The sequence below is a fragment of the Rhinoderma darwinii genome, chromosome 11 (assembly GCF_050947455.1).
Source record: "Rhinoderma darwinii isolate aRhiDar2 chromosome 11, aRhiDar2.hap1, whole genome shotgun sequence".
NCBI lineage: Eukaryota > Metazoa > Chordata > Amphibia > Anura > Rhinodermatidae > Rhinoderma > Rhinoderma darwinii.
In genome coordinates, this window is record NC_134697.1 from 71,293,492 (window position 1) to 71,317,014 (window position 23,523).

Sequence of the window (23,523 nt, forward strand, 5' to 3'; positions counted from 1 at the left end):
CATTTATTCCCCTATGCAGCCCCATGAACATTTGTTCATGTTATGACCCCACCTTGGGGGACTAGGGTTGACACCTTTTCAGTCAAAAAATACCGGCCATGTTATTACGTGCAAAAAATGTGTATGGTTTTGGGGCGTGGCTTCTATCTATTTACCATCTATCATATTAATTTTTAACCCCTTCCCGCTCCTGGACGTACTATTAGGTCATGGTAGCTGTACCGTTCGCGCTCCATGACCTCATAGTTACTCCACATCTCTCAGACCATGATCAGTGAATAAAGAAGCTTATTGCAACCAACGGTGAGTGCCTCGATTTTTATTCTTTATCTATCTAGTGAAACAGTTCCATCTCAATTGGCCTGCACTAGCTGTCTTCCGTCTATTGAGTTGAGTTGAGCTCCGACAAATACTATTGTTTCGATTTCCTGTTGTTCCCTCATTAAAAAATCTGTGCATTCAGCACAAAAATATTGCTACTACTACTATTAGAATAATACTATCTGCTGTGACTGTGTGAACTTTTGTATGTTTCCTTAGCTATGCGAGGAATGATTGCAACACTCTTGTAACATCTGAGAAAGTCCAGTATTTGCAGATAGCCTAATCCCACAGATGTTTTACAACAAAATTTCCCACTAAAGAATGTATGAAGATATGTTGTGTGACCCAATATCTGAACATATAAAAAGAGGTCTAGGTTACAGTGTAAAGTTTGTCTTTGCTATATTGAACACAAGACACTAATACAAATTAGGAGCATCCACTACATCCTATTTTTTATTAAGGTAAGATATTTTCTCTGTCACTCTGGGCATTTATTCTGCATGTAGATAAAAGTGAAATGAGATTCAATTCTGTGATCCTGGGAGTAAATATCTTATAGGGCTGGTTTAGGTTCCCTTTTCTGAAATGTTTTATGAATTATTAGATAACATATCGATGCTGCATTGTAAGGAATTGGTGATACGGGACAATTATGTGTAGTAAGTAACTTTGCAAAAAGTCATAACGAAAAAATCTTCTACTGTTTTGTGTCTACAGCTTCTATGCAGACCTATGTGGCTCATTGGTAACATGCTATAAACAAACCCTGTGTGATCCAAACCTGTAGTCATATGGCCTTCCACCTGCCTCCTTTGTCTTGTTAACTCACTGAATGTAGGGAATAGGTGGAAGATAGAATGTACCTCAATTAAAAAAGTGAAGCAACATTTGGAATAGTCTTGATTTTCCTATTGAGACCTATGTCTTTAGATGGGAACAAAGAAACCATGTGTAGTCTGATCCTGCTGTCATACTTCCTTCCACTTGTCCCTTACTTTTTTCTGATATTGTAGATGTGGTAGGTTAGTAAGAAGTAGGGGGCAGAGGGAAGGGAGTGTAACTGCAAGATCAGACTACACAGGGTTTGTTTGTAGTCTTTAAAGGGGTTGTCCACGCATGAACAACTGATGGCCTATCCACAGGATAGGTCATCAGTATATGATTGGTGGGGATCGGACACCCGAACCCTGCACCGATCAGCTGCTCCGGCTGCCTCCGGTCACCGTATGTTATGCAGGGTATGCAGCATTCAGTACTGCAGCTCGGCCACTATTCCGTGACCGGAGCTATCTGCTTCCGTCATTGGCATCTGGTGCCCGGAGGCAGCCGAAGCAGATCATCAGCACCGATCATAAACTGATGAACTATCTTGTGAATATCATCAGTTGTCCATGCGTGGACAACCCCTTTTTAATAATGGAAACATTTAGGTCTGCATAGGAGCTTTGGACACAAAATGTTAGAATATTTTGTATATTAAAACTATTTGCAAAATTGCTTCCGTTTTTATTTTAGATGCATTTGAACAAAATTGGTTGCAAAAGTGGACATAACTTTTAAAGTAGGGAATATGCTGCAGTACTACACAATATAAAAGCCAATTGACTAGCTATAAGGGGTGCAAAAGTAGCAGTCGTACCTGCGTCCTGGTGCCTGAAAGGGCCCAAAGTCCCCTCTGCCACATGTGAAAAGACACCAGTATTATAAATTGTACATGAGAGGAGGAGCGAGACCTACCGCAGATTTTGCATTGTGGCCAGTAATACGGGAAAATAAATATAGGGTTAGCAAAATTATTGTATTAGCTTTCATGCATGTGAGAGGAATTAGAATGTTATGTATATCCTGCTGAGAAGTAACCTAAATATTTCTTCACAGATGTGTGAACAGATCCATAAGAATATGGGGTTCTGCATAAAGGTTACCATTGTCATGCTGACATCATTGATCCTAGCGTCATGTGAAGATCCAGAAAAGCCAGTGGTATGTTCAGTTATCAAGGGATTTCAAGGTCTTAATGCCAGAGATGGCAGAGATGGGAGAGATGGCCTTGCTGGTAGTAAAGGTGAACTAGGTAAGTTCACTCATAAGTAGACTAACTATAATATACACGTGAAATCCTGATAATATTGGATTAAACTGATTCTTTTTTTCACATTTTCTTATCTGCTACAGTTATGTTTTTATGTACTTGAACATTTAAATATATTTTTTTTAGGATACATGGTGTTAACCCCCTAAAGTCATAATTGTGGTATTTACAATGTAGCATATTTTTACGTTTTTCTCTCCCTGCGTTCCAAAAGCCATAACCGACTCCAGACAGTCCTGGGGGGTCTTTGTTAGGCCCATGGCTGTCCCTATGAAACGATCAGCACTGGTAATCACAATGCTAGAACTAATGATTGCACAGGCACTTGTGTACGTGTATGGGGCTGAGCTACCAGTGTCATACATTTGTGGCGCTGTGCAGGATGTGGTTAAACTGGCCACACTCATTAGATAAATGTTTTCTGATTCCATCCCCAACATTCAGCAACAGCATTCATATGTGCATTAGCAATATTAGACTTTCCCTTTAAATTACAGGATCTGTCCTGCAGGAGAATTAAAAGAAAATATAGACTTGATAAAAAGAAAGACTTATCTTCACCTTTTTGAAACCTAAAAGTATTCAGTGTTCTTTATTTCATTTAAAGTACTTAAGAAGCTAATTTAGCACAATTTACAGTATCACAATGGTGAAGATTTGTCAATAATGTCGTAAGTTGCATTATTTGCGAGATAGTGAAAATGGTACGCATGGCAAAATAAATTTGGCACAACTCAACAGTCATGTTAGACATTTTCTATCCATACATTACAACATGTACATTTACACCAGTAATTTGGGCCAAAATATATTGCATAAAGACATGAGTAAGTTTGGAGCATTCTATGACTACTCTGAGATGCACCTCTTCTTCAAAACTTTTGGGGTAGGTATTTAAAAGTGTCTAAAACACATAGTCAATTTGGTAATTTACAGTGCTGGTGGTATGTACTACATAAATGTTCTGCAAGGGGATGGCATGATGTGGTATGACATGGTATATTACAGCTGACACGGCAATGGTTTCTGTTTCCCCATTGGCGCCCCCTGATGCAATTGTATCCAGGGGTCTAGCAAAGGCATCCAAGTCTGCCATGTATGTGAGCCTATTAGTGACAGGCATAATACACTGCAATAAAGAAGTATTTCACTGTAATATAGAAGCGATCAAAGGATCGCATGTTCAAGCCCCATAGTGCCACTAAAGAAGTTTAAAAAACAAAAAGGTTACAAAATGTTTTATTATGGAAAAATAAAAATATAAATAATTAGAATAGCTGCGCCTGTGACAACACTACACTACACTACACTACACTACACTATACTATAAATTTATCCCATTATGAGGCCAAAAAATGCAGCTCCCACAAAAAACATACAACCTAAGTTATTAGTAAGTAATTATCACTTGCTAACTGACTAAGGGGCACTTCTGGCTATGGCACTGTGGGCACTGACTTAACCCCTTAATGACATGTCACGTACTAGTTAAGGGAAAGTATGGAGCTGGCTCAATGGCTGAGCGCGCTCCATACGCAGCAGGTGATCGCTGTGTAATACAGCTGACACCTCACTGCAACGGGCGGAATCAAAGATCACTTTGATTCTGCCTGTTTTATACCTTAAACGCCGAGGTCAAACGCGACCGCACCATTTAAATTGTTAGGCTTCAAAGGAGACTGTCAGTATAATGGTATACTGCAATACATTAGTATTGCAGTATATTAAGCGATCCAATGATCACTGGTTCAAGTTCCCTAGGGGGAATAATAAAAAAAAATTTAAATAACGTTTTTTTTTAATGTTCCAAGAAAAAAAAATATTAAAAGTTCAAAAAAAAAAAACTTTTCCCATTTTTTTCCCTAAAGCAATGTTAGGAAAAAATAAAAGTTAACATAGCTGGTATCACCGCATTCATAAAAGTCTGAACTATCACAATATAGCGCTGTTTAACCCACTTGGTGAACGCCGTAAAAAAAAAAATAAAAAAAAAATAAAAAAAATAAATATATATATATATATATATATATATATATATATATATAAAACACGCAAATTACTGTCGTTTGGTTACCTTAGCTCTCCAAAAGAATGGAATAAAAAGTGATCAACGAGTCGCTTGTACCCTAAAATGGTAAAACTACAAAATAAAAAAGTTATGGCTCTCAGAATATGGTGACATTTTTTTTCAGCAAATAGTTATTTTTTTCTAAATGTGGCAAAACATAAAACAAAACATATAAATTTGGTATCACCATAATCGTATCAACCTATAGAATAAGTTGAATATGTATTTTTTTCCGCCTAATGGAAGCCGTAAAAATTAAACCCCTCAAAAATTGGCATAATCGCTGTTTTTTGCCCATTTCACCCCACAAATATTTCTTTGCAGATTCCCAGTGCATCATGTGGCGGTGCATCATTAAAGCACGAATGATCTGTTCAAAGCTGGATTTGTATTTTTTTTTTTTTTACATTTTTTAGGATCACCTGGTGAAACTGGAAGTCCAGGCCTAAAAGGAGATCCAGGAACTCCAGGTAAAGCAGGTCCCCAAGGTCTGAGAGGAGATCGAGGGGATAAAGGAATGAATGGGACATCAGGTAATACAAGTCATAATCTCAGAATCCTTGTCATGGAGAATGTGATTATTTTTTTACTGTAAATGTAGTTGAGAGTCGGTTGGACAATGGCCAGTATAGATATGAACTGTGTGGTAAACATCTAGCAACAAGAGCAACATTTCTTGATGTTCACGCAAACTAGTATGAAAATTAATTTTTGCCCTGTTAATGTTAGCATATAAAAATATTATAATCTGTTAATTTTTACGGTAGGTGTATATCTTATCTCTATGTGCAAAGCGGATTTGTAGTTTTAATGAAGATGGTTATGGTCTTGCAGATCCTCTTTTACCTTGTGCAGACAAGATACTCCCAAAAACAACAGAACTCGGGAATTCCACAAGTAGACCCCATCATTTATGACACTGGTGTTAGTTAGTTTAGGCTATTGTCCAGAGATTTAATAAAATTGATATAAAGCGTATTTTGTATTTGAGGAGTTACAGCTATTATAAGTATAATATTTCTGATTTAAGGTCCACAGGGTCTCAAAGGAGAAAAGGGTTCAGTGGGACCCTCAGGGGCAACCGGTGCTGCTGGAGAATCTGGTGCTAAAGGTTCTACTGGTGCAGCTGGAGCCCCTGGGACTCCAGGCATTAAAGGAGCTGCTGGTACCAAAGGAGACAAAGGTGACCTAGGTAATTTTCCACATGCATATATGAGATTCATGATATGATAAATTGTGCTATTTTTCTCTGTCTGTACGTACATTTGTAGCAGAGTTGAATTTTTTATTGATCTTTAGGATTGTAGTACTTCATTATCATAATTCTTTGAACTAAGATAATGTAGTGAGTTTACCTGCAGCCCTATATCAAATCACATATGATGGTGTAAAATATGGCTCTACTATTGTATACACACTGTATATTTACTTGTCCATTATTTTTCAAGGTCCTCAAGGCTTAAAAGGAGAAAGAGGTGGAGCAGGAGGAATAGGCACTCCAGGAATACCAGGGACCAAGGGTGCCATTGGACCTCCTGGAACAGGAGCAGCTGGAGCAAAAGGGGACAAAGGAGTTGGAGGTATACATGATATTCTAAATGTGCATAATGTATTTATACCTCTGTGTTGAGATGTCGAATATGACTTCACAGAGGTTGACATTATTGTAGACTATGGAGCGGATTTACAATTCAAATTGAGCCAGAATTCTGGCGGACATGCCATGCAACATAATTATTAACTGTTTGAGACATTTTTTGCACTAAGACAGAAAGGGGGTGGTCTAGCAGAATGGGTCATAGCTTAAATGTGCCGACGTGCGCCAAAATGTTAGAACAAAAAAACTGGCGTAAACTAAAGCAACCAAGAGGCGGCACAATGAAGGGAAAAGTGTCTAACATATCTAGCTAGATACGCCACATTTATCATGCACTACTGTGATCAATTTGACGTATCTTCTGACGGTATGGTCTAAGTTTACGCTGTATAAATCTTAGACAGTAGTAGTAAATTTGCCCATTTGTGTGTATTATTAAGGTGGACATTTTAAACAGAACTACAGAATAGATCCGTACAAGGGTGTAGCTAAAGGCTCATGGGCCCTAGTGCAAGAATTAAGCTTGGGCCCCCCTACCCCTCCCCAAAACAACCAGACCCCTTCACACGCCTATGCCCAGCCGCCTTGCCCGACAAACCCTATGAATGCCTCTACAGTATAATGCTACCCATAGCTGCCCACAAACAGTATAATGCCCCCCATTACTTACCCACAGTATAATACCCCATAGCTTCCCCACACAGTATAATGCCCCCCATAGCTGCCCCCACAGTATATTACCACCCATAGTTGCCTCATACAGTATAATGCCCACCATACAGTATAATACACCCCATACAATATAATGCCCCATACAATATAATGCCCTCCATAGCTGCCACCTACAGTATAATGCCCCCATAGCTGCCACATACAGTATAATGGCCCATGCAGTAGTGCATGCACCCCATAGCTGCCCCATATTGTATTATTCCCCCATACAGTATAAGGCTCCCTCGGCAGCTACCATATGAGCCCCCTCCCTCCCATACCCAGTATAAAGCCCCCATATGTACATCCGTAATCGAAAAATAATAACATAATTACTTACCTATCCCGTTCCCATGACGGGTGGAGGGGATCCTTCTCCTTCTCTGCACTGTGCTGTGTGACTCGGAGCAGACAGGCACGATGACGTCACTACATCGCGCCTGCCTGCGCTGAGCCACTCTCGGCACAGTTGAACTGAACTGTATTTGCGTCCTGAGGACGCAAATACAGTTGGAAGCGCTGTGTGGAAACAAGGGCCCCGTGGGCCCCCCAGGCTTAGGGGCCCAGTCACAAATGTGACCGTTGCGACCCCTATAGCTACGCCCTGGATCCGTACATACAGAGTCCAATGGAACATGTTCCAATTTTTTTTTTATATGCCTCATTATAAAATCGGAGGTATTCAGAGGTACAGTAGAGGGACCATAACCTTCTATGGCAGAACTATTACAGCTCCGAACAAAATGGAGCCGGAAAGTGGCCATGTACATGAGACCATACTCTGAACACAGCCATAGCCATACCGTTATAGACTCTGAAAACCTAATATAAGTAATAATTGTAACTTTTTGATTTGTTGTTTTTTCCAAAAAATGTATTTGTTTCTGTGTTGATTTACTTCCCAAAAACTTAAAATTTTGACAAGGGTGTATGAACTGTTAGAACAACCTTTATTTAACTGTATATATAGCAGAATGTGCTATAGTCTAACAATGATTACAGAATTACCACATGCCTTCACCTACGAAGCAGTCATGGACTGTACGTGCAGTGGTATTTCATAATAATTGTAAAAAATAATTTCAAAATATTGTAATATGTGTATAATTTATTGTTTTTTTTTGTTTAAGGCTTGCAAGGAATAAAGGGAGAAAAGGGATCAATAGGTGCAACAGGGGTACCAGGAACTTCTGGAGTTGCAGGTGCTAAAGGTGCTACAGGGGCAGCAGGACCACAAGGGGTTAAAGGAGCTGACGGAGCCAAAGGAGATACAGGAGCTCTAGGTAGGTTATACTGCATTAATAAATGCTTTTATAATATTCTAGCAAATGTTATACCTCTAGTAACATTGCCACAAACTGAAGATTAGAATCACTGCCCAAATACAGCATTTTATTAACTGGGGATCATCACATTTTGAAAAACATTGCAAGTGACTTTCATTTATGCTGTAACACATCCATAAAGTCAGTGCCGGATTAAGTAGACCATAGGCCCTGGGCTGTTACCCAAACTTAAGCCCCCCTTCTCCTTCTCCACAACCGCCCTGCCACGCCGTAACTATTATTAAATAAGCACTCCACTTTATTTTTCTATTGCACTCTCCATTTGTACGTTGGTGTTTCACTGGGGTGCTGTGTGAAAAAATACTTATCGATCCCCGAATCTTGTATTTTTCGGGTCCAGCACCGCTCACGTGATCTTCCCTCTGACTGGTCTGGAGACACTGCTTTTAAATAAACCGGCACTCAGGCTCTTATTGCATTTGTATGGGAGCCAGAACGAGGCTCCATAGGAATGCATTGAGAGCCTGACTTCCGGTTTTCTTAAAAGCAGCGATTCCAGACCAGGTCAGAAAGAAGATCACATGAGCGGCGCTGGATCTGAAAAATAACAAGACGCGAGGATCGGTAAGTATTTTTGCACACAGCACCCCACTGAAACACCAATGTTCAAATTGAAGGTGCAATAAAAAAATAAAGTGGAGTGCTTCTTTAACACTACCTTTTTGTTCAAGCATTAACAAATGGTTAAGATTCCCCTTGTCAAAAGGCTGTGTCCCTACATACTGACAGTCAACAACCACCGCTGACAGTATCACGCTGTGCAGGGACACATCCTCCTGACAAAGGGAATGATAACACCCATTTGCCTATCAGTCCTGGACAGCTTTTGTGAAATACAAGGATTTTCTTTAATAAACATTGCAGGAGAGGTAACAGATTGTCTATAAATCCAGTGACTCACAGGTGACGTTTTCTCAGATCCTAGTAGTTTTTTCCCCTCTTTTCTTCTCCATCCGGTCCAGACTTCATGATGACCTCTGCCGGCCATGACCCATGTCTGCAGAATTTGCCACTCAGATGTTTTCAGCTCCTCAGTTTTCCACACCTTTAAACGAAGATAAAATTATCATGGTGTCACACACTGTGCCCCTAAATATAATAGCACCATACACTGCGCCACTGAATAAAATTGTGTCAAACACTGTAAAGTAAAGCACCACATACACACAGTGCCCCCTGTACATAACACCACACACAGCCACTGTAGATAGCATCACACACAGTCCCCATAAATTTCATCACACACACCCTTGTAGATAGCGCTACACAAGCATCACACACAGCCCCCTATATATAGCGCCACACAGCCACCCTGTGAAGAGCAACACCCACCCCCCTGTGGTTAGCGCCACACACACACCCTGTAGATAGCACCACACAAAGCCCCCTGTAGATAGCATCACACACAGCCCCCTGTAAATAGTGCCACAGAGCCCCCTGTAGATAGCGCCATACAACTCCTTGAAGATAGCGTCACACAGACCCCTGTAGATAGTGCCCCACACCCCCTGTAGATAGTGCCACACACAGCCCCCCTGTAGATAGCATCACACAGCCCCTCCGTAGATAACGCCACAAAGCCCCTTGTAGATAGTGCCAGACAGCGCCCCTGTAGATAGCACGACACAGACCCCTGTAGATATTGCCACACACAGACCCCTTATAAATTGCGCCACACACAGCCCCCTGTATATGGCACCACACAGCCCTCCCCCTCTTGTAAATAGCGCCACACAGCTCCCCTTATACAGTGAAGGAAATAAGTATTTCATCCCTTGCTGATTTTGTAAGTTTGCCCACTGTCAAAGTCATGAACAGTCTAGAATTTTTAGGCTAGGTTAATTTTACCAGTGAGAGATAGATTATATAAAAAAAAATAAAGAAAATCACATAGTCAAAATTATATATATTTATTTGCATTGTGCACAGAGAAATAAGTATTTGATCCCTTTGGCAGACAAGACTTAATACTTGGTGGCAAAACCCTTGTTGGCAGGCACAGCAGTCAGACGTTTCTTGTAGTTGATGATGAGGTTTGCACACATGTTAGATGGAATTTTGGCCCACTCCTCTTTGCAGATCATCTGTAAATCATTAAGATTTCGAGGCTGTCGCTTGGCAACTCGGATCTTCAGCTCCCTCCATAAGTTTTCGATGGGATTAAGGTCTGGAGACTGGCTAGGCCACTCCATGACCTTAATGTGCTTCTTTTTGAGCCACTCCTTTGTTGCCTTGGCTGTATGTTTCGGGTCATTGTCGTGCTGGAAGACTCAGCCACGAGCCATTTTTAATGTCCTGGTGGAGGGAAGGAGCTTGTCACTCAGGATTTGACGGTACATGGCTCCATCCATTCTCCCTAGCAGAGAAACACCCTCAAAACATAATGTTTCCACCTCCATGCTTGACAGTGGGGACGGTGTTCTATGGGTCATAGGCAGCATTTCTCTTCCTCCAAACACGGCGAGTTGAGTTAATGCCAAAGAGCTCAATTTTAGTCTCATCTGACCACAGCACCTTCTCCCAATCACTCTCAGAATCATCCAGATGTTCATTTGCAAACTTCAGACGGGCCTGTACATGTGCCTTCTTGAGCAGGGGGACCTTGCGGGCACTGCAGGATTTTAATCCATTACGGCGTAATGTGTTACCAATGGTTTTCTTGGTGACTGTGGTCCCAGCTGCCTTGAGATCATTAACAAGTTCCCCCCGTGTAGTTTTCGGCTGAGCTCTCACCTTCCTCAGGATCAAGGATACCCCGTGAGGTGAGATTTTGCATGGAGCCCCAGATCGATGTCGATTGACAGTCATTTTGTATGTCTCCCATTTTCTTACTAGGGGATCAAATACTTATTTCTCTGTGCACAACGCAAATAAATATATATAATTTTGACTATGTGATTTTCTTTATTTTTTTTTATATAATCTATCTCTCACTGGTAAAATTAACCTAGCCTAAAAATTCTAGACTGTTCATGACTTTGACATTGGGCAAACTTACAAAATCATCAAGGGATCAAATACTTCTTTCCTTCACTGTACTAGTCCTTCTCAATGAATTAGAATATCATCAAAAGGTTACTTTATTTCAGTAATTAAATTCAAAAAGTGAAACTCATATATGCTATAGATTCATTACACACAGTTTCTATTTCCAGCATGTTTTTCTTTTAATGTTGATGATTATGATAACAGTTAATACAAACCCAAAATTTAGTGTCTCAGAAAATTAGAATATTATATAAGCCCAATTTCAAAAATGATTTTTAATACCATAATGTGGGACTGCTGAAAAGTATGTTCAGTATATGCCCTCAGTACTTGGTTGGGGCTCCTTTTGCATGAATTACTGGGTCAATGCAGCGTGGCATGGAGGCGATCAGCCTGTGGCACTGCTGAGGTGTTATCAATGCGGCGTGGCATGGAGGCGATCAGCCTGTGGCACCGCTGAGGTGTTATCAATGCGGTGGGGCATGGAGGCGATCAGCCTGTGGCACTGCTGAGGTGTTATCAATGCGGCGTGGCATGGAGGCGATCAGCCTGTGGCACTGCTGAGGTGTTATGGAAGCCCAGGTTGCTTTGATAGCAGCCTTGAGCTCATCTGCATTGTTGGGTCTGGTGTCTCTCATCTTCCTCTTGACAATACCCCATAGATTCCCTACGGGGTTATAGGTCAGGCGAGTTTGCTGGCCAATCAAGCGCAGTAATACTGTGGTTATTAAACCAGGTATTTCTACTTTTGGTAGTCTGGGCAGGTGCCAAGTCCTGCTGGAAAATGAAATCAGCAGCTCCATAAAGCTTGTCAGCAGAGGGAAGCATGAAGTGCTCGGAAATTTCCTGCTAGACGGCTCTGGACTTGATATAACACAGTGGACCAACACCAGCAGATGTCATGGCCCCCAAACCATCACTGACTGTGGAAACTTCACACTGGACCGCAAGCAACTTGGATTGATGCCTCTCCACTCTTCCTCCTGACTCTGGGACCTTGACTTCCCAATGACATGCAAAATTTACTTTCATCTGAAAACAGATATATCTATATATATATATATATATATATATATATATATATATATATATATATATATATATATATATATATATATATATATATATATATATTATTATTATTATTATTATTATTATTAAGTTCATTGCATTATTTAAGAATTTTACACTTCTTATTCTAGGATCACAGGGATTCAAGGGCAATGATGGTTCAGCTGGTGTTAAAGGTTTAGCTGGTGCCCCCGGAGCTGCTGGTACAAAGGGCGAAAGAGGGTTAGCTGGACCAACTGGACCTGCAGGGGCAAAAGGATCTGTTGGTGTTAAAGGAGACAAAGGAGATCTAGGTATAATAAATCATACTGATCAACACACATAAATGATTATTTAAGTTTGAAATGCTGAATGAACATAATTACATGTAAAAGCAAAATATTTTATTTATCTCAATTGCTATGTCTCAATTAACTGAAGCTGTGACATGATTGTATAGGTTGTGTTTACATAAATTATATTACCATAGAATTTCATCGGTGATATAGCGTTCCATAAACAACTGTAATGCTGAGGTTATATTTCCCCATTGTTATGGAATATTTTGGCAATAGTTTTTAATAAAATCATGTCAATTCCTAAAGGAAGGGATTGTAAAGCCTATGTTGTTAGTACACATCACATGCTGATTTCTGGTAATGCCATCGCTTGTGAACACTTGCGTGCAAGAGATTATAGGCAGAGGCATAATTTAAAGCTCCTGGGCCCCAGGGAAACATCTGTAACGTGCAATTTTTAAAACTGATATCTTTCATACTTCTCATTTTTAAGGTCCACATTTTGTCAACTCATGAAACAATTTATAGATTGGGATCTTATATAAAATCAGGAACTAGACAAAAAGCTTTTTGGAGCAATATAGTACATTTCTTAATGCAAATCAGATTATCAAGTCAAAAAAAGAGGGATATAGAAGGAGCTAAGAGGGACAGAGGGATTTGGGTCAAAAGTAGTGACTGCCCCACAAAAAGAGGAACACTTAGGAGATATGCTGCCCTCTAAGGTGGCAAAAGGCCCTTTGAACCACTGAGGGACCAAGGTGTGACTGCTACCTTAGCACTCCCTATAGCGACACCCCTGATTTTGGGTTTGCATGATCTCTTGGTCAGAAATTAAAATATTTGAATATTTAATTCTTAAAATCCATCAGGTGCCATTGTGATAAAACAATCATGACAAAATGTATTTATAAACAAGCTCAACATGTTTATAAATATAAAACAGGAACCATAACAAGTGAAAGTGTAGAAAATAAGGCTATGTTCACACAGAGTATTTTGCAGGAGGAATATCTGCCTCAAAATTCCGTTTGGAAGTTTGAGGCAGATTTTCCTCTCCCTGCACGCCGATTTCCGTGGCGATTTTCGCGCCGTTTTTCGCCCGCGGCCATTGAGCGCCGCGGGCATAAAACACTGCGAAGTACGCTTTCTCTGCCTCCCATTGAAGTCAATGGGAGGTCAGAGGCGTAAACACCCGAAGATAGGGCATGTCACTTATTTTTCCCGTGAGGCAGTTTTACTGCTCGCGGGAAAAAGATGCCGACGCCTCCCATTGAAATCAATGGGAGGCATTTTAGGGCCGTTTTTGCCGAGTTTTGCAACGCGGTTTCCGCGTCAAAAAACTCGGCAAAATACTCAGTGTGAACATAGCCTAATACTCTTTTTACACAAATACTTTAAGAGACTATTGATTTTGTTGTCGTTTAATTAAAAGGGTAAACACAAATAGATAGATTAAGCAGAAAAAAAACATTTCTCACAAACCAGTTTAGTGTGGATAACTTACCATTGTATAAAATTGCTCGGTCTGGAATAGCTCACTATTGTCATTAGTTCATGTCTTGATGAAATTAAATAGTCTGTAGGAAGATGCTTTTGGAGTGGTAGTGGACCCCAGCTGAACAGGTTGCACATATGGTATGTCTGCCCATGATTTAAGTAGCAATCTGTGCTACATTCACCTTCAAATCTCCAATCAAACCTAATGAAATATGTGAAGGAAAATTCTAAATTCTTATGAATGTGAATAATTAATAATATAGGATGAGAGTAAAATCCTTGCTTACAAAATGTATTACATTTGTAATTTGTTTTTCTAAGGTGCTCAAGGAACAAAGGGAGAGAAGGGACTTCCTGGTGCTAATGGGGCACCAGGGATTGCAGGTGCAAAGGGCTCTGTTGCTGCGACAGGATCTCCAGGCAGCCAAGGTTTAAAGGGAAGCTCAGGTGCAAAAGGAGACAATGGAAGTCCAGGTATATTAAAAAATTACATTATCTGAGGATTTATTTTGTATAATTATCAATAAGTTAAATAAATGTTGTTCTAATTATTAATCATATATAATGTACATTCAAAGGTATTCAAGGACTAAAGGGAGACAGAGGCCTATCGGGGGCAACTGGTGCTCCTGGTATTGCAGGTACTAAAGGAGCAATGGGAGCTTCAGGTACTCCAGGTGCCAAAGGAGCAATTGGTGCTAAAGGAGACAAAGGAAATCCAGGTATGATTAATTGTATGTGTGTTTATTATAGAATGATTGTTACAGTGGTTAAAAATGTATCTGCCTGTAGCATACCTAGACCTTAGGTTCTCAACCTTTGGAACATGTACCCCAGTGGGTATATGCTAGGGATGGGCGATTATGACCTAAATCAAAATCATGATTAATTGAACATGTAACCTCAATTACGATTAATAAACTATTTTTTAGGTCTCACCCCTTGTTGCGTGCCACGCCTCCTATTTGCATGCCTTGCCATTGAATTAATATAGAGCCGCTAAGCCTGCTGAATACTACTGTATATAATATATCCCTTGACACTGCCCCTCACACAGTATAATGCCCCCATAGCAGCCCCCACACATTATAATGCCTCAATAGCTGTCCCCACACAGTATAATGCCTCCATAGCTGACCCCACACAGTATAATGTCCCTATAGATGCCCCCACGCAGTATAATTTACTTATTTTACTTCTCGTTTGGCCTAAATGCCATGCTGAGCAGACAGTGCCCACCCCAATGATATATACACAAATGATAGGGGTTATATATAGGGTTGATGGTGGGCTGGTATATACACGGATGATGGTGGTTCCTGTATATAACCCCATTATCCCTGTACATTACCCCCATCATCCATATATATATATATATATATATATATATATATATATATATATATATACAGTGAAGGAAATAAGTATTTGATCCCTTGTTGATTTTGTAAGTTTGCCCACTGTCAAAGACATGAACAGTCTAGAATTTTTAGGCTAGGTTAATTTTACCAGTGTTGGATAGATTATATAAAAAAAAAAAAGAAAATCACATTGTCAAAATTATATATATTTATTTGCATTGTGTACAGAGAAATAAGTATTTGATCCCTTTGGCAAACAAGACTTAATACTTGGTGGCAAAACCCTTGTTGGCAAGCACAGCAGTCAGACGTTTTTTTGTAGTTGATGAGGAGGTTTGCACACATGTTAGATGGAATTTTGGCCCACTCCTGTTTGCAGATCATCTGTAAATCATTAAGATTTCGAGGCTGTCGCTTGGCAACTCGGATCTTCAGCTCCCTCCATAGGTTTTCGATGGGATTAAGGTCTGGAGACTGGCTAGGCCACTCCATGACCTTAATGTGCTTCTTTTTGAGCCACTCCTTTGTTGCCTTGGCTGTATGTTTCGGGTCATTGTCGTGCTGGAAGACCCAGCCACGAGCCATGTTTAATGTCCTGGTGGAGGGAAGGAGGTTGTCACTCAGGATTTGATGGTACATGGCTCCATCCATTCTCCCATTGATGCGGTGAAGTAGTCCTGTGCCCTTAGCAGAGAAACATCCCCAAAACATAATGTTTCCACCTCCATGCTTGACAGTGGGGACGGTGTTCTTTGGGTCATAGGCAGCATTTCTCTCCCTCCAAACACGGCGAGTTGAGTTAATGCCAAAGAGCTCAATTTTAGTCTCATCTGACCACAGCACCTTCTCCCAATCACTCTCAGAATCATCCAGATGTTCATTTGCAAACTTCAGACGGGCCTGTACATGTGCCTTCTTGAGCAGGGGGACCTTGCGGGCACTGCAGGATTTTAATCCATTACGGCGTAATGTGTTACCAATGGTTTTCTTGGTGACTGTGGTCCCAGCTGTCTTGAGATCATTAACAATTTCCCCCCATGTAGTTTTCGGCTGAGCTCTCACCTTCCTCATCATCAAGGATACCCCACGAGGTGAGATTTTGCATGGAGCCCCAGATCGATGTCGATTGACAGTCATTTTGTATGTCTTCCATGTTCTTACTATTGCACCAACAGTTGTCTCCTTCTCACCCAGCGTCTTACTTATGGTTTTGTAGCCCATTCCAGCCTTGTGCAGGTCTATGATCTTGTCCCTGACATCCTTAGAAAGCTCTTTGGTCTTGCCCATGTTGTAGAGGTTAGAGTAAGACTGATTAATTGAGTCTGTGGACAGGAGTCTTTTATACAGGTGACCATGTAAGACAGCTGTCTTTAATGTAGGCACCAAGTTGATTTGCGTGTAACTGGTCTGGAGGAGGCTGAACTCTTAATGGTTGGTAGGGGATCAAATACTTATTTCTCTGTGCACAATGCAAATAAATATATATCATTTTGACTATGTGATTTTCTTTTCTTTTTTTTTTTATATATATATAATCTATCTCTCACTGGTAAAATTAACCTAGCCTAAAAATTCTAGACTGTTCATGTCTTTGACAGTGGGCAAACTTACAAAATCAGCAAGGGATCAAATACTTATTTCCTTCACTGTATATATATATATATATATATGTATATATATATATATATATATATATACATATATATATATATATATATATATCAGTCAGTCATCATCCCTGTATGTAATCCCCATCATCCCTGTATATGTGGTAACGCGGGCGCCGAGGCGCGGTGGGCGGGGCTCTCTGAGCTGAAGTTGGTATTCGCGCCCTTTGGTCACGGTGGCACACTTTCTGTCTCCCGCGCCTCGGGCCGCAGAACCAGTGAAATAAGTGGTGCTTGTAGGATACACTGTTCTCTGTCCCCTGGGATGTTATGTGGCGTACCCCGAAATAAGGACGTTCCGAGAGACAGGGTTCAATAATCTTTCACAGTTGTTTTACTGGGCACAATATGCTTGGTGGTTACTTTTGTTACAGAGGCAATGTCTTTAAGTAGTATAAACATATCACAGGGTATTGCAAATGGTGGTACCTGCTTCAACTCCCTGACTCTGGCTGTAATTCCTCCAAGTGTGCTGTGAGTTCTGCTCCTCTTTCTTCTCTATACTGTGCTGGAAGGTGCGCTGCTGACTGTCCCAATCCAGTTGCACTATCACAGAGGAATGGTGTCCCTTGGGGATTCTAGGCTGTGTGCAAGCTCCTTGCTTTGCTCTAGGCACTCTCAGTAGTGTCCAAGCTCCTTGTCTGGCTTCTGTGCCACATGCAACACACACTGACCTGCACTCCTTTCACTTCCACATGGCTGTAGCTGATCCTCTCACAGAATTCCTCTCAGATCCACATGTCTGCTGCAGTATCTCCCTGAATCCAACTTTAGACACTGACTTGTCTGCTCTCCTCTGCCTGCACGCTGCTGCACACTTCTCCTCACTTCTGCACTGCGCTGCTCCACACAATGCACTGGGTGAGGTTTGTTCCTGTGTCCCCAGCTAGCTACACCCCTCCCCTCTCTCTGGAGAATACATCTTAAAGGTGAAGCAGCCCATTTATGTTTCTGCTGAGTCATATAGGGAAGTGAATTCAGTACCGACCATGATTACAGAATAAAGCACATTAAAACCTGCATACTAAAGCAACAGTACAATGACAGTAAATAAACAGCAATTTTCCTGGGTATCACATATATATCAGCCATCATCCCTGTATATAGCCCCCATCATCCCTGTATATACTAGAGAGCTATTATCCCTATATATGTCCCCCATCATCCCTGTATTTATCTCCCATAATCCCTGTCTGCAGGGTTGATGGGGTAATATACAGGGATGATGGGTGTTACATTCGAGGAATAATGGGGGTTATAGACAGGAATGATGGCTGCTATATACAGGGATGATGGGGGTAACATATAGGGAGCCCCGTAATCCCTGTATATTAACCCATCAACCCTGTATATAACCCCCATCATCCGTGTATATACAATTGGGGAAGGCACTGTCTACTCATTGTGGCGGCGGATATTGAGGCTAAACATAGAGTAAATAGGGTGGGCTTTGAGGACACCATGTACTTATTGGATGCCTGAAACACTGGTACATGGCAGAAGTCCAGCGGACTCTTTCTACACTTTAGCCTTGAACGGACGTCGTTGCACAGTGAATAGTAGAGCAGGGAACTGACGGCTCCCTGCTCTAATATAGGTTTCAACTCTGTCTGCGTCCTGAGAACGCAGATGCAGTTGAAACTGGAAAAAAAAACTAGTAAACCGAAATGCGCAAGATGACGTCAGTTTGACGTCCAAATTTTGGTTTTAGTTTTTTTTCCGATTAATTGCCCAGCCCCAGTACATCCCTTGTCTCTAGGGGGTACTCACAGTGTATGATCAAAGCCTTGGGGGTACTATGATGTCATGTTTTTCTTCAGTCTGTGGCTGTCAGAGTGTGCAGAGTTTTGAAATATCATAACAGCTGAATAGCCACGTGTTGGAGACCACTGCCCTAGACACAATATTTGTATCATGTATAAAAAAATTGTATCTCTGTTTAACATCAACTGAAAAAGTATAAAACAAAATATATTCAGAACCATTACATTCTGTTGTTAATTTCCTGCAATATTTTTATTTTAGATGCTACTCTCTCAACAAATGTTATAAACTTAGAAAACAAGATAGCTGCTCTAGAGAAAAGTATTTCCCTTCTCAAAAAAGGTAAATATTTTATTATTTTGACTGTTTTAAACTTTGTTAATAAATATTTGCTCAGCTCTATGTCCAGCTGAGTTGAACATAGTATTACAATTCAGGATAGTGATAAAAAGCTGCCAGACACAAATGGTCTGTACCACATATCCCCACATGTTTAAGAAAGGTAAAAATCCAATGTATTGGATTCTTGTTTCATTTAATGGTAGATATTACGAGAATTATTGGCAGTCCTCATTGACTTTAGAAATGCAGAAATCTAGAGTTCGATTTTTAGATTCAAGGCTCAATTTATACTTAAAATCATAATAGCAATACAGTCTATTGTAACCCCATAAACATTTATTCAATTAACTTGCAAAATATACTTGTCAATATATGGTAAATATTAGATCCTGAGGTTTTCTGTGTATTGTTCTTACATCATACAATACGTTACAAAATATGTACAGGAAACTCAAACAATCTTCCTTTTTTTAACAGTTTGCTATTTCCAAACTGGAGTTGTGACATCTGGAAACAAAATATATGTCACAAATGGAAATGAAGGTAATTATAATGCAGTCAAAGCTACCTGCCAAGGAGCGCAAGGCACGATACCCACACCGCTGAATAGTGCAGAAAATGCTGCCATATTACAGATTGTGAAGGCTCGAGGCAAAAGAACTTTCCTTGGCATTAATGATGAAAAAGAAGAAGGTAAATATGTATATGCCAATGGAAACCAAATATCTTATAAGAACTGGAATACAAAAGAGCCTAATGGAGGCCGAATCGAAAATTGTGTGGAATTAATTGAACAAGGACAATGGAATGATAAACCTTGTGATGCTAAAAATATGATTGTGTGTGAATTTTAGTAAGATTTGCTTGAAAAGTTAAATACAGGGAGGGCTTAACAGAGGCAGAGTGTAGGCCACTGGGCTGCCATGACAACCATCAGGACCACCCGATTGGATTGCGGGGGGCATGAGATGTCAGAGGGGGGCTCCCCCCTCTTTCTAACGCCTCAGATGCTGCGGTCGCGATTGACCATAGGATTTGAGAGCTTAAATGGCCAGGAACATTGCAATTGCTGTTCCTGCCCGATAGTCCCGGGTGTCAGCTGCAAAACACAGCTGACACACTCAGCATATAGAGCGCGCTCCATACTTCTCCCCCTGCACCAGGACGTACCGGCATGTCCTTGTGCGTGAAGAGGTTAAAATCACTTTAATTAGAAAACAATCCCTTTTTTATTAAATTAATCCTTTCCTGCCGGAGCCATTTTTCAGATTTTCAATTTCATTTTTTCCTCCCAACTTTCCAAAAGCCATAACTTTTTATTTTTTCATCGACATAGTCCTATCATGGCTTGATTTTTCCGGGACGAGTTGTAGTTTTTCATGGCACCATTTATTGTACCATATAATGTACTAGGAAACGGGAAAGGGAAAAAATTATTTGTGGTGAAGAAAACTTTATTTAACAGATTTTTAGTTTTTTCATTATTCCCCCTAGTGGACTTGTACCAACGATTGTTGGATCACTTGAACTATTACTGCAATACTAATGTATTGCAGTATTTAGTCTTTCTGACAGGCATTTATTAACCCCTGCCAGAGGCAGGGCTTAATAGGAGCACATAGATGGCAGACCTGGGGGCCTTCATTAGGTCCTCAGGCTGCCATAGCAACCATCGGCACTCCGCGATTGCATCATGGGGGGGCAGTGAACTGTTAGAGCGGGTCGCCCCCCTCTTTCTAACTATTTAAATGCTGCGGTCACTTGTTACTGTGAAGTGTTGACTCTAATATACAGCCGACACCCGCATTGTATGGAGTGGACTCAACCCATGAGCCCGCTCCATACTTCCCCTACCCGGCTATGACGTAGGCATACCGTCAGCTCTGCTGATATTTTCTTAGAACTCGAGTCAAGTTGTGCTGTTCCCCTTTTAGTCCTCTTGGAAATGTATGAATACATTAACAACTGGCCATTAACATTCCTCTTGTCAATAGAGTGTGTCCCTACATACCCTGATATTGTCACCACGGATTGGACAGTGTTGGCGTGTGTAGGGACATGCCCCTCCTTTTTTTATGTCACTATTTGAGAGAATTTTTGAAAGTGTGTTTTGGGCTACAGAAAAAATAATGACACAAAAAGACAAGGCTTGAAAGTAAAAGTTACTGGATATTTCTACTTTACGTTTAAATATATTTAAATATTTGAAGATTTTCAGTTTATCAACACACTGCTACCTGCTCAGGTAAACTTCTATAATGAAATGTTCTATTCTGTACTATATTTCTAGGACATTTTCTTTTTCCTACATCATATAATTGTACAGCTTGTGATGTTAGGGTCAGAACACAGGAAGGGCAGTATCTCAGAAGCCTTCTTCCACTTATTTTACTCCAGCCATTACCAAACACCAGCAGCAATGAGAGTTTGATAAAAATGTAAAGTTTATCTCCAATGATATACAATTTGTAATATGGAGCAGAAGAGGTAAAAGTGGAGCAGATCCAATTGACATATTTTGCAATGGTCTTGCAAGAACCTTCATCATGCCTTGTCTCATGACTGGAATACACTCAAAGCAAATCATGAACAAATGCAGGAAAATACTGACTCCTGCTGGGGATGAGAATGAACTACAATTCATGTTTTAGATCAGAGTAATGTAGTTGAAAAGTTCTCAACGATATATGTAGGTTAAATCAATATGTAAGCTAAAAATGGCATTAAAATGTAAACCATACAGTAAAATTAAAAATGAAAAATGGCTGTTGTAGTATTTCTAATCTAAACGAGAAATCTCTCTTTGTATCATAGTTTTCATAATCATATAAGCCTAAACTATACAGAAAATCAATACAAAGGTAACAATAGATTAATTATTTCTTTTCGTTTTTTTTCCAAGATGATTTTTAATTCTGAAAACTATAATTTCAGAGAGGGATGTATTGGTGATAAATGATGGATTATTATTTCATTATTATAAGCTATAAATATGTTTAAAAAAAGACACGGCGTACTGTAAGTAGCAGAGTTCAACGCACTTTGTAATGTATAATTGCTGTCTATTTGCACTCCTATTTTCTATAAATATTCTAAACACAAAAATACATTTTATTTTCACAATTTTTGAACTGTGGTTTTATTAGCGTGAAGAATATTTTGTGGTAAATAAAGTAATATATTCCTTTTGTCTTTGCTGCTGAATTTGTCAAATGTATTTATTTTTTGAAAAAAGTTTTTTATTTACATTTCCTAAAGTTTCTACATGTAAACCATATATCTAAAACATGACAGTGATCAAAAGAAATGCAGTTATACAATTGGAGTAGTGGCAATGATATAGGAAAAAAAGAAAGAGACACAGAGCGCTCCTCTGGGATGATATCTCAGAAACTGTGTGTGTGTGTGTGTGTGTGTGTGTGTGTGTGTGTGGAATACACTCACCTTTTGGAGTTGTGCTAGGTGGTCGTCACAACTCGATCATCAAGCATGTGGAGCCTTGATGCTCCGTGTATAGGCAGTCTACTGGTCAACAGAGTGGACACCTGCGGCTGGAGAATCAGCGGGAGTCGATGTGGAGAAGAAGTTCCAGATAATAATGAAGAAAATAGTGACTCTTAGTAGAAGGAGCTCCTGCGCTGGTGTTAAGGATTGGACCAAATTCACAATCAAGACAGAGTTTCACAATTAATGGAAATGTATTTCTTTAAAAAAGACATGTGTGATGAAACAACATGTGTCGCACAGGTGGTCACAGAAGCTACGCGTTTCAACCTCGAACTGAGATCTTCATCAGGCTTATGAGTTCATAAGCCTGAGGAAGACCTCAGTTTGAGGTCGAAATGCGTAGCTTCTGTGACCACCTGTGCGACACATTTTGTTTCATCACTCATGTCTTTTTTAAAGAAAGGGTGCCCTCTTTCTCAAGAAACAGGGACACAATTTTAGTAGGAAGTGTCTATTATTGCAGCTTAGTCCATTTCAAGTAAACAGGGATGAACACTGTATGACAGTGTTTCTGGAAAAAAATATATACCTTTTTTTGTGGGGGTCTCATGTGTAGGACCCCCATATATCAGGAGAATTGAAGATCCCTCCTTCTTTGTTTAGCTCTTCAGAGAGTAGAAGCAGGGCCGGTTTTAGATAAAGTGTTGCCCTGAGCAAAGTTAAAAATGGGACCCCAAATGCTGAATTAGGGCATGTTCACATCTGTGTCGGGGTTCCGTTAATGGCTTCCATCAGACCTTTCAGTCAGGGGAACCCATGAACGCAAACCAAACGGAAACCATAGCTTTCCATTTGCATTACCATTGATTTCAATGGTAATGTTCCCATTGCAAATAGTTTCCTTGGTCTTCGTTCTGTAAGTTTTTTTTTTTTTTGGCGGAAACAATAGCACAGTTGACTCGAA

The 23,523-nt window shown here is 40.2% G+C and overlaps 1 protein-coding gene across 1 annotated transcript; it reads left to right on the top strand.

Moving 5' to 3' along the window:
* Positions 1 to 736: 736 nt before the first annotated feature.
* LOC142663937 (uncharacterized) lies at positions 737 to 21,874 on the top strand. Its single transcript, XM_075842788.1, has 11 exons — positions 737 to 788; positions 2,206 to 2,401; positions 4,904 to 5,020; positions 5,518 to 5,679; positions 5,936 to 6,067; positions 7,926 to 8,078; positions 12,332 to 12,493; positions 14,300 to 14,452; positions 14,557 to 14,700; positions 19,032 to 19,112; positions 19,590 to 21,874. Exons 2-11 carry the CDS (start codon positions 2,206 to 2,208, stop codon positions 19,964 to 19,966), a joined length of 1,677 nt encoding a protein of 558 aa, XP_075698903.1. The 5' UTR covers positions 737 to 788; the 3' UTR covers positions 19,967 to 21,874.
* The last annotated feature ends 1,649 nt before the right edge of the window (positions 21,875 to 23,523 follow it).